Source organism: Oncorhynchus mykiss, chromosome 15 (genome assembly GCF_013265735.2).
Source record: "Oncorhynchus mykiss isolate Arlee chromosome 15, USDA_OmykA_1.1, whole genome shotgun sequence".
NCBI lineage: Eukaryota > Metazoa > Chordata > Actinopteri > Salmoniformes > Salmonidae > Oncorhynchus > Oncorhynchus mykiss.
In genome coordinates this window covers 60,061,139-60,073,441 of record NC_048579.1, presented here as the reverse complement: position 1 = coordinate 60,073,441, position 12,303 = coordinate 60,061,139, and the positions used below count along the sequence as shown (strand labels likewise).

Genomic DNA, 12,303 nt, shown 5'->3' with positions numbered 1-12,303 from the left:
CTACCCTAGTGCTCTATAAAAGTTCCCAAAACCACATCTGCACTTACATACACACACACACCTTCCACACTGCCTGACTGTGGCTGAGAAGCACTATCTTTCTCTGTAGACTGGCTGAGAGGTGAGCTAGATTTTTGTCTGTTTTCCTGGAATGGAAGCACATTGCTGGAATCAAGTGTGAGGATAAAAGGGTTTGAGGGAGGATTATTATAATGCCAACTCTCCAATGTGCTCTCTCTCTTTCTCACCCTTCTCTCTCTTTTTCTGTTTCTCTCTTTCTCACCCTCCCCTCTCTCTTTTTCTGTTTCTCTTCTTCTCCCTCTGTCTCTCTCTCTTTCTCACCCTCCTCTCTCTCTTTTTCTGTTTCTCTCTTTATCACCCTTCTCTCTCCCTTTTTCTGTTTCTCTTCTTCTCCCTCTGTCTCTCTCGGTCTGTCTCTCTCTCTTTCTCACCCTTCTCTCTCTTTTTCTGTTTCTCTCTTTCTCCCTCTGTCTCTCTCGGTCTGTCTCTCTCTCTCTTTCACTGTCTCACTTCTCTCCTTGTGAGGATGTTACGGGAATGCATAGTGTGCTTATGCTTCTTATGTGTACTTATGCACAGTGATCTCTTACCCAGTCCTGCTGTGTGTGTGTCCTCTCTTCCCAGACACGCCCTGCAGCTGAATGTGATGGCCACGCAGCAGCTCCTGAATCTGGCCCAGCAGATGCACCACCTCCAGGCCTTCATCCACATCTCCACAGCCTACGCCAACTGCAACCGCAGGCACATCGACGAGATCATCTACCCACCGCCTGTAGAACCCAAGAAGCTCATTGACTCCCTGGAGTGAGTAGTGTGAAGTCAACTTTCTGCATCTGAGTTGGGGGTGGGGTTGCTGCTATTACGATTTCATCTATTCAGGAAGTGAATTCATTTGCAAATTTCATGCATTGAAAATATGCTCAGTGAAGATAAATGGCACTTAGGCCTGGATTCGATCAGATCAAGCATTAACTGGCATAGCTGATGATTTGGCGCAGTCGGAGGTGGATCTACGTTGCACCAGTCACATCGGTGAGCAGCTGCTCTTGTGATCATTGTCACGAAGCCACACCCGTTCCACTCACGTTGGAAGGTCAGAATGAGAAAATGTCCTCTTTAGGTATAATGCCGGGAGCCGCTTGTGGATTTGACAGCTCTAAGGCCTCTAAACCTCTAAACAACGTGTATGCTTCTAAACCTCTAAAAAACCTCTATGCCTCTAAACAATCTCTATGCTGGTGTCGACTAGCGCAGATCTGATAGAATCTTAGTTAGATAAATGCCAGTATATTCATTGAATTTCAATTAATCTCCTGAAGGAACTGATTGAAATGGAATTGAACCGAACCAAGGACCTTGTGCCATTTCCAACTAATGATTGATTATAATTACCATCACAGACGGCTATCGGAGTGAACGACGTTTCATCTATCTACACAAAATGGCAACTTTTTTTGTTTTTTGTGAATTTTACTCTTTTTTTCTCCCCAATTTTGTGGTATCCAATTGTTTTAGTAGCTACTATCTTGTCTCATCGCTACAACTCCGAAGGTTGAAAGTCATGTGTCCTCCGATACACAACCCAACCAAGCCGCACTGCTTCTTAACACAGAACCCGGAAGAACCCACAGAATCCAACCCGGAAGCCAGCCGCACTAATGTGTCGGAGGAAACACCGTGCACCTGGCAACCTTGGTTAGCGCGCACTGCGCCCGGCCCGCCGGTGCGCGATGAGACAAGGATTTCCCTACCGGCCAAACCCTCCCTAACCCGGACGATGCTAGGCCAATTGTGCGTCGCCCCACGACCTCCGGGGCGGCCGGTTTACGACAGAGCCTGGGCGCGAACCCAGAGTCTCTGGTGGCACAGCTGGTGGCACAGCTGGCGCTGCAGTACAGCGCCCTTAACCACTGCACCACCCGGGAGGCCCTCAAAATACCAACTTTACTTCAATCCTGGCATGTGTCCTGTACCATTGTGATGTGAGTCTAATTGTGTGTCCTCTTGTGTCTGCGACTGCAGGTGGATGGAGGACAGCATTGTCTGTGACATCACGCCACGCCTCATCGGGGACCGCCCCAACACCTACACCTACACCAAAGCCCTGGCAGAGTGCGTGGTTCAGAAGGAGAGCAGCAAGCTCAGCATCGGCATCATCAGACCCTCCATAGTGGGAGCCAGCTGGCAGGAGCCTTTCCCTGTGAGTGCCGTTACCATAGAGATACAGTATCATATACATACATCATTCTGTGGGACTAGATTACAGCAATAAAGTCAATAGATGATCAATAGATACATGGATCACATTCTGTATGTAGTCTGTGGACGTTAAACAGTGTACTGACTGGTCAGCAAGATAAGTGTATCAGAAGAAGTGTGATTGGCTCAGCCACCTGCCTGTTGGGAAATGTATCACAATTTATAAAAATCTATGTAGCACTTTCACTGTGATGGTAAAAGGGCTCTGTCAGAATTCTGTCAATTCTCACACCATCATGTCCTGCTGTGGTGCCAAATGGATGGGAATTAGCGATCGATCGCTGTAATAGTACACTGGTCAATATATCTCCCCTGTGTACAGTCAGACTTAAAGGGGGATTGGGTGTGTAGTGCTGAGTAAAGGTTGTATTAGGGATGGACCAGGACTAATGGTTCTAATAGTTCAGAAAGTCTGGCTGGGCTGGATTCCAGGACTCGAAGAGGAGTGTCCCTGACCCCAACATCTGGGTAGGCGTTGTGAGGGGGGCAAGGAAGGGGCGATGGGGAAAGGGAGGGGTACTGCCAGTGCTGAAACCGGAGAGCCTATGAGTGTCTCCTACTAGATAGAAGGTCACTGAAAAGCAACTGTAGGTTCATGGAAAGGCCACTCTGAAGGGTGCAGTAATCAATCAATCAATATAATGTATTTTATAAAGGTATTTTGACATCAGCAGTTGTCCCTAGAAAGGCAGGAACCTAGGGAGAAAGCTAGATAAGAACCAGCTTCCGAGGGGTGGCCAGTCCTCTTCTGCATGTACAGGGTGATGGTACTTTCATGAGTAAGCTGCTTTTTATTTTCTAATCTGTCCAGCTGTTGTAGTGTAGGCTAACATCTTAGCGTAAGGATTCCACAGCGTTTAGCATTTTAATCTCACTTAGCATAGCGGCAGATGGACATATTAAAGCGTTTAAAATATAAATGCAGACTTTATTGCTGCTTAAAATTTTGGAGGAGCAATGGGAGGATGGTGTTCAACATTTCATCATTTTTGTGATTATAATATTCGTCCAAGTTCTTTCCCGCAAATTCAAGTGACATGCTTACTTTATTTTCCTACAGGAATTTTATTTGAACGTCTGAGGCTCCATAAATTCACACAGAAAGAGATCAAAAATCTAGAAGACGAAAAAATTCACACTTTCAGAGTTTTCAATAGAGTATAATACACTTTTAAACAGCACTAAGTATATTCACAGAAAACGACTATACAGCCCCAGGGCTGCATTTAGTTTTCTGGGGCTGTAACGTTTCAACAGAGCAGGATCCAGGCCTGGCAGCAAAACAGCCAAAAGATCACGCTTTACAAGTTTATTGCGCAGGCAGCTTGAGACAGTGGGAGCGACGGGAGGAGTGTGTGTGTGTGTGTGTGTGTGTGTGTGTGTGTGTGTGTGTGTGTGTGTGTGTGTGTGTGTGTGTGTGTTGAACTTCAATCTCCATGTCCTCAGAACTCCGTTAAGTGTTAAAATGTCACAGGCGATCCCTCAATGAGGTCAAAGATGTATACCTGCAGAAATTGTGTCTTGGACGGTGTGATAAGGACTCCTATTTGTCTGACTGTCTGTCTGCACCAGACCATGTAGCCTTACCCTGTAGGGACAAGCCACAGCCAGACCCACACAAATAAGCCCAGTCTATTACCAATGTATTACCGGAGGGCTAATTGATGTGGACACTGTTACTCTCCCTATCTCAGTCTCCATAGGTAGCTAGCTAGCCTAGCACACCACTGGAATGCTAACTCAGCAGATACACAACAATCTAATTGATGTGGACACTTACTCTCCCTATCTCAGTCTCACTCTCCATAGGTAGCTAGCTAGCCTAGCACACCACTGGAATGCTAACTCAGCAGATACACAACAATCTAATTGATGTTACTGTTAGGAGGCTATTTGTAACTTGATGATGTTGCAGCAATGTTATAGTGCTGCTTGAAGCTAGAATTCCTAATTGAAACGGTAACAAAGCGGAAACACCGCCTGTGTTTTGTTAAAAAGCTGAGGCAGGTAGCCTAGTGGTTAGAGCGAATCCCTGAGCTGACAAGGTCTTCGTTCTGCCCCTGAACAAGGCAGTTAACTCACTGTTCCTAGGTCGTCATTGCAAATACGAATTTGTTCTTAAACTGACTTGCCTGGTTAAATAAAGAAAATGGGCCTGGAGAAATGTAACCACTCTCAAATTCATAGACAGAGCTATGGATGCAAGGACTAACCATCCATGATATAAAATGTATAGTTTTAACCATGTTGTTAGGCTATACAGTGTTTGTTTATATTTACAACCATTAAAGTAGAACAAGCTTGTATTTTGGGTTCTGATGGGGTATGACAGCTGAACTAAGCTCACGAGGCATTTATAAGTTATATTCTTCAACAATCAATGGGTATATATCATTAATTTATAAGTCCAAAAATAGATGTAGCAACTAAGGATTCCAGCTTTAAGGGGGGTACTTAGGGTTCTCTTCCACCTACGTCTCTATTCAGTCTGCATCGCTGAAGCATTCCAGATTGCGAGATATACATTTTTAGGTCATTTCCGATTGAGCAGACATATGCAGCATTTACCGTGTCCGCTTACGCTGGAACATTGCCTTTCAGTTTAAATAACGGATAAAAAAAATCCGTACAGATTGAATAGAGCCCCTAATCTCTCATTACACTAATTTATTCCCTCCCTGTTCTTCTGTCTCAGGGTTGGATCGACAACTTCAATGGACCAAGCGGAGTCTTCATCGCTGTAAGTACCAACATCTACTTATTAGTTGTATTTTTCAGATAGTAAGTTTGCTCATTTTGATGCCACTAGTTTAAACAATGATCAGGTGATGATGTGGTGGTAACCCTGTGTCCTGTCTGATCAGGCGGGGAAGGGCATCCTGCGCACCATGAGAGCCAACAATGATGCGGTGGCGGACCTCATCCCTGTGGACGTGGTCATCAACCTGACCCTGGCCGCTGGCTGGTACACAGCAGTGCACAGGTTAACTTTCCCCCCAGGTGGAATATGGTTTGACCAATGACTGTATGGTTTAACCCACACAAACAAACACCCCCCCATATTGACCTGCAGGAAGTTCTCCTGTAAACCTACCTTAGCCCAGTTTGTTCAAACACATCTCCCCAGCTCCACACCATTGACTGATGAGGAAGCCCAGTGTTTTCAAATTATGTGATTTTGTGTTTGTGGGCTCATTTTATAGATGTTTCCTAATGGACCCTCCCCTTTGATCCCTTTAACACTTGACCCTTCTGACCTCCTCTCTCTGCTCCCTTGCAGACCCAAAGCAGCGCTGGTTTACAACTGCACAACGGGCGGCATCAACCCTTTCCACTGGGGAGAGATCGGTAGGTATCTGTCAGTCTGTCTGTATGCCTGTTACAGTGACATAATCAGTGCTTGCTCATCTGCCACTATGTCTTCCGTCGTCATAAATCAATGTACTTCAGCAGTTGAAATCTTGATCAAATCACATTTTATTGGTCACATACACATGGTTAACAGATGTTATTGCGAGTGTTGCGAATTGCTTGTGCTTCTAGTTCCAACAGTGCAGCTATATCTAACAATTCCACAGCAACTACCTAATACACACAAATCTAAGTAAGGAATGGAATAGGAAAATAAATATATGGATGAGCGGCATAGGCAAGATGCAATAGATGGTATGAGATGAGAAATGCAAACATTATTAAAGTGACTAGTGATCCACTTGGTTGATGGTGTTGTCACTATGAAACTACGCATCAAACATTCCCACCGGGGATATGAAACAGGGGGTTGTCTGTCAGTCCTGGTTCTCCTAAATCAGTTTGAATGGTGTAGCAGTGAGAAGCAGGTGGAAAACATTTGTCATGATTAGATGGCCAGGGATTTGACAGTGGCGAGGGTCTACTGCCACCTTCTGGCAGCTAGTAGAACATTACTGAACCCACACACTGTGTACATCTGTTTGACCTCACCACTGTGGATCTGCCCAAATGACAACTCCCATCAGCAGTAAAGCACAGTTGCCCAAACAATAACAAGTAGAGGCATCATGTCATCATGAAAATCACCCCACCAGCATTTTGGTTGTGGTGGCAGCTCACCTCCCGGCCCATCATCTACCGTACATCCCAGTGGACCACAGAGGAAAAGGTCCATGCGGGCCGGGTATCTGTCAGGCTCAGATTAGCGCGGTAGCGGGCGACAGCCAGGGTCCCTATGCTCTCAGATTAGCGCGGTAGCGGGCGACAGCCAGGGTCCCTATGCTCTCAGATTAGCGCGGTAGCGGGCGACAGCCAGGGTCCCTATGCTCTCAGATTAGCGCGGTAGCGGGCGACAGCCAGGGTCCCTATGCTCTCAGATTAGCGCGGTAGCGGGCGACAGCCAGGGTCCCTATGCTCTCAGATTAGCGCGGTAGCGGGCGACAGCCAGGGTCCCTATGCTCTCAGATTAGCGCGGTAGCGGGCGACAGCCAGGGTCCCTATGCTCTCAGATTAGCGCGGTAGCGGGCGACAGCCAGGGTCCCTATGCTCTCAGATTAGCGCGGTAGCGGGCGACAGCCAGGGTCCCTATGCTCTCAGATTAGCGCGGTAGCGGGCGACAGCCAGGGTCCCTATGCTCTCAGATTAGCGCGGTAGCGGGCGACAGCCAGGTCCCTATGCTCTCAGATTAGCGCGGTAGCGGGCGACAGCCAGGGTCCCTATGCTCTCAGATTAGTGAATCTGCTCCTTTCATTCTGGGAAATTGGCATCAGATGGCTGGCAGAGGGATTAGGGCTCATCACTCTGCCTCGCTGTTATAAACCTGGGATAGCGGGCACTAATCTACTGGAACACATAAGAGCTAAGAATTAAGCTAATCAAACTGGGTCTAGGGGACCCATGGGGCTGTTTAGGGAAGTTGGAGGTTTGCTGGCTGGATATGTTATCAAAATTCTGGTATCTTAATTGGTTTTGGTCGCCTTCTCTCCACTGTCCACTTCTCACCCCTTTTGGAAAAAGGTCAATATATTTGAGGAGCGGCAGTAAGGAGAGGGAACGTGGAGGGAAATGAGACAGTAATTCACTCGCTCGTCATCAGGCAAATGATGTTTACAGAGGAGGAATCACAAAATACAAAGTGATAAACTAATATAGCTACTTGTGCAATACATTCTATAGATAAAAGGATAAGTAGAGTATCGTTTTAAATGTGTGCATGGTTGTCTCCTTTGAGAAAACAGCTGATTCAAAGGGGGTGTGGAAAATGTTAAAACACTTCGGCGCTAGCAGCCATGAGGAAGCACATGATTATCCTTGGCGAGGAGGAGGCTATCGAGGAGTGGATGACACTTACTAACGAATTGACACTCTCCATGACCACTTATCACTGAGAGGAGGACAGAGGTGTCGAGGAAAGGCCGGAATTTTGTGCAATAGAGAATCTCCCAAGGAATCAAAGAAGGAGCCCTGGAATAGTGCTCTGGAGTTTCTCATTTAATTCCCGGCCTCAATCTTGTGCTGAGGGAAGCTCCACTTTCTAGGGCAGAACAAATGTGATTGGTTGGATGAAAAGCTCTGTGTTAAACTAACATGTCAGTGTGTGGAGTTTACAGATGAGTCAAATAAAATAAATGCTTTCAGGGAGCTAGGTTGGAGGGCGTTGCCAGTTCGAATCCTGGCTGTGACTTGTTTTCCTTACCAAACATTTTAATGAATTACATTTCTAATCTACTTTGTTTACTTTGACTGAACAGCATTAAATACTTGAAAAAACAAGGGTGCTGCTGGATAGGGACCAGAAGGTCACAGGTTCTAATCTCGCTGATGCCTTTTTTCCAAAAATGTATATTTGTGTTACCTTTCCCTAGCAGGGAACACTCACCCTCAACACCAAAACCATCTTTCAACTCTTGTTAGTGGGGCTGGAGAATAGTCCCTCTGGCCGGGATTCAATAACGTCGCCCTTTGTCAGCCATGCACCCTGTAAAGGCAGTGTTCACAGTAAACACAGCATGTTCTCCCTTTAAATGGCACATAGCCAACAAATCACGATCAGATTGAATCCTATTGTTCTACTTAGAGTTAATAAAAAAAATATACAATTAATGACAGAGTTGATCCACAGAAATGTGCTGGAGCACGGTGCAACATCAGGGGTGTGGCTTTGATTCCTCGAAGGGTCATATGTAGTGTGGCACGTGGTCTCAGAGCATTTTGTATTATACTGTACGTAAATCCAAAACACTCCATTTAGTATGAGATGTCTTCCTCGCCATTCTCCAGTAGTCGTTGCTGGCCAGCCCAATTAGCATAGTAGAGGGCTGGGTAGCCAGGATCTGTCCTTTACTCCAATGAGGTTGGCATCAGACAACTTTGGTTCAGCTCTTTGCACATCATGGACCGCAGGCTTCAATCACCAGTGGTCTTGGAGGGGTATCACAGCTGTAGGGGATGGGCCCGGTCTACTTGGACCTCTGCCTCATTTTCCACCGCTTCAGTCTGCGCGTACGTTTCTTCCTCCACTTGGCTCTCAAATTGATGAGATCAACTTGAAAACAAAAGCACTAAAACAGTTATAGGGAATAAATTAAATGGGAAAGCCTCAAAATGACAAAACTACAGCTCAACAGGAGAGAGCTACCCTCGGGCTTACCCCAGATAGTTTTCTACACAGGAGAGAGCTACCCTCGGGCTTACCCCAGATCGTTTTCTACACAGGAGAGAGCTACCCTTGTAAGGCTGTTCACTTCTTTATAGAGGCTGGTGGGTCACGAGGAACAAATTCACACCAGTATCACCCACTGGTTCTTTCACTAGCAGTTTCCCCAGCAGTTTTACCTTGGTCTGAGCAGCCTTGATTGCAGCCATGTGGGGAAGGTGTGCAGCTGCTGTGAATGAGGTCATTAGTGCAACAGAAAACCACACCCTTGGATACATCCCAATTCTCTAATATAGTGGCTGAGGAAAATGTGAGAGGTACTTCTGTAACGTTACACCCCTTAAAATGCCACAACTGAATAGAGCTGTAAGATAGGGATGTCAGCTCCATTCCTTCACTTTTTTAACTCCTTTGTATTCTCTCTCAGAGCACCATGTGATGTCCAGCTTCAAGAGGAACCCTCTGGAGCAGGCTTTCAGAAGGCCCAACGCCAACATCACCTCCAACTACCTGATGAACCAGTATTGGATCCTGGTCAGCCACAAGTTCCCTGCCCTCATCTACGACCTCTACCTGAGACTGTCTGGACAGAAGCCCCAGTAAGATTACTAATGTCCTGACAATCAGCATTGTCACTAGACCATTGTTCGGTCTATGAAAATTTAACTACCTACTTGGTTTCAACCCAATCAACACATTGTGATGTAAAAATAGATCAAATGATCTGTAATCATAAAGAAATCAGTGTTTGCTGCATACAAGTGATCTTTAATGAAGTCTTCAGTGAAACGAACATTACAATTGTGTACAATATGCATGCAGTACATTTGGACTGCGATCCTCCATTCTGCTCTCTCTGTGTAGGATGATGCGTATCTTCAACCGGCTGCACAAGGCCATCGGCCTGCTGGAGTACTTCAGCAGTCAGGACTGGGAGTGGAACTCAGAGAACATGAACATGCTGATGAGCCACCTCAGCCCCGAGGACAGGAAGGTACAGTAGACTCAGCATCCATCCTCTATGCACACACTATCTCTGCATGTTGATGTGTATAGTCAATATGGTGTGTATTTCACCTAGTAATGCCACCAAGCCATCATTTCAGCTCAAACAAACAGCTTTATTGATTTCAAGACAACAGGTCACTAATAAGGCAGCATAGACTAGTGGTTAGAGCATGGACTAGGAACTGAAAGTTTGCAAGATCAAATCCCCGAGCTGACAAGGTAAAAATCTGTAGTTCTTCCCCTGAACAAGACAGTTAACCCACTGTTCCTAGGCTGTCATTGAAAATAAGAATTTGTTCTTAACTGACTTGCCTAGTTAAATAAAGGTAAATAAAATACTTACATCATTACATTTCAGAAGGTTAAATTATAGATATCCCAAAGGTTTTCATAATCAACAGAATGTGACCATAATAGCCATGTCTTACTGCACACTCTCTCCCAGACATTCAACTTTGACGTGCGTCAGCTGAACTGGCCAGAGTACATAGAGAACTACTGCATCGGCACCAAGAAGTACGTTCTGAATGAAGACATGTCCGACATCCCTGCAGCCAGGCAACACCTCAGGAAGTGAGTAGACTACTTACAGGGCTGACTGTGTTTGCTCCTGTCTTATTATGAAGAAGGATGTAAATGACAGTGTGTACTTCCAACTCCCTCCCTCAGGCTGAGGAACATCCGCTACACATTCAACACTCTACTGCTGGTCTTCATCTGGAGGGTGTTCATCGCCCGCTCTCAGATGGCTAGGAACATCTGGTACTTTGTGGTCAGCCTCTGCTTCAAGTTCCTCTCCTACTTCAGGGCCTCCAGCACACTCACCAACTGATGACCAACTGACCGTTGACCAGCTGAACGCCCTGCTCGCCTCCTCAACCAGACCACACCCCTCAGACCTGCAGCAGCACCCAACCCCACTCCTCACCCAGACCTCACCCCTCAGACCTCCAGCAGCACCCAACCCCACTCCTCAACCAGACCTCACCCCTCAGACCTCCAGCAGCACACAACCCTACTCCTCAACCAGACCACACCCCTCAGACCTGCAGCAGCTCACAACCCCACTCCTCACCCAAACCTCACCCATCAGACCTGCAGCAGCACAACCCCACTCCTCACCCAGACCTCACCCCTCAGACCTCCAGCAGCACACAACCCTACTCCTCAACCAGACCACACCCCTCAGACCTCCAGCAGCACCCAACCTCACTCCTCAACCAGACCACACCCCTCAGACCTCCAGCAGCACACAACCCTACTCCTCAACCAGACCACACCCCTCAGACCTCCAGCAGCACACAACCCTACTCCTCAACCAGACCACACCCCTCAGACCTCCAGCAGGACACAACCCCACTCCTCAACCAGACCACACCCCTCAGACCTGCAGCAGCACCCAACCCCACTCCTCACCCAGACCTCACCCCTCAGACCTCCAGCAGCACCCAACCCCACTCCTCAACCAGACCTCACCCCTCAGACCTCCAGCAGCACACAACCCTACTCCTCAACCAGACCACACCCCTCAGACCTGCAGCAGCTCACAACCCCACTCCTCACCCAAACCTCACCCATCAGACCTGCAGCAGCACAACCCCACTCCTCACCCAGACCTCACCCCTCAGACCTCCAGCAGCACACAACCCTACTCCTCAACCAGACCACACCCCTCAGACCTCCAGCAGCACCCAACCTCACTCCTCAACCAGACCACACCCCTCAGACCTCCAGCAGCACACAACCCTACTCCTCAACCAGACCACACCCCTCAGACCTCCAGCAGCACACAACCCTACTCCTCAACCAGACCACACCCCTCAGACCTCCAGCAGGACACAACCCCACTCCTCAACCAGACCACACCCCTCAGACCTCCAGCAGCACACAACCCCACTCCTCAACCAGACCTCACCCCTCAGACCTCCAGCAGCACACAACCCCACTCCTCAACCAGACACTGTTCCTTCTGACCCTGTTGTACGTCATACAGTAAAACCACTATGTAAGTGTTATTTCTTTTCTAACTACGGCTTTTCTTAAAGCGACAGATTACATATGCAACAATAAACCCATTGTATACTCTCCCCACGTTTTTGCTCATAGTTTACGTCCTCCCCAACTCAGATACAATGTCTTGGAATAGAGGATTTTTTTTTGCATACTTGAAATACTGTATGTCAAGCCTCCACTGAAAGACAATTTATGTACATTGACTCTTAATGTGTGAATCCTGAGATATCCATGGCCTCTCTTCTTCCATGGGCGATGTGTTTTTACCTTGTATTGGTTTGTACTGACAAAATATTTGGGAACCTGTACTCTGTAGCGAGGCCAGCTAAGGATATCCGAGAGTAACTTCAGTGTTGATCACATTAAAGGCTTTA

General features: G+C 47.1%; 1 protein-coding gene across 1 annotated transcript in view; it reads left to right on the top strand.

Moving 5' to 3' along the window:
* The window catches only part of si:dkey-97m3.1 (fatty acyl-CoA reductase), a 77,605-nt gene extending 66,826 nt beyond the window's left edge, over positions 1 to 10,779 (top strand). The window contains exons 4-12 of the mRNA XM_021563887.2: positions 646 to 825; positions 2,044 to 2,221; positions 4,976 to 5,020; positions 5,145 to 5,263; positions 5,561 to 5,628; positions 9,336 to 9,507; positions 9,773 to 9,902; positions 10,362 to 10,489; positions 10,586 to 10,779. Of these exons, the coding sequence (XP_021419562.2) occupies positions 646 to 825; positions 2,044 to 2,221; positions 4,976 to 5,020; positions 5,145 to 5,263; positions 5,561 to 5,628; positions 9,336 to 9,507; positions 9,773 to 9,902; positions 10,362 to 10,489; positions 10,586 to 10,748 (1,183 nt within the window). The 3' untranslated portion in view covers positions 10,749 to 10,779. The remainder of the gene's footprint in view (positions 1 to 645; positions 826 to 2,043; positions 2,222 to 4,975; positions 5,021 to 5,144; positions 5,264 to 5,560; positions 5,629 to 9,335; positions 9,508 to 9,772; positions 9,903 to 10,361; positions 10,490 to 10,585) is intronic.
* The last annotated feature ends 1,524 nt before the right edge of the window (positions 10,780 to 12,303 follow it).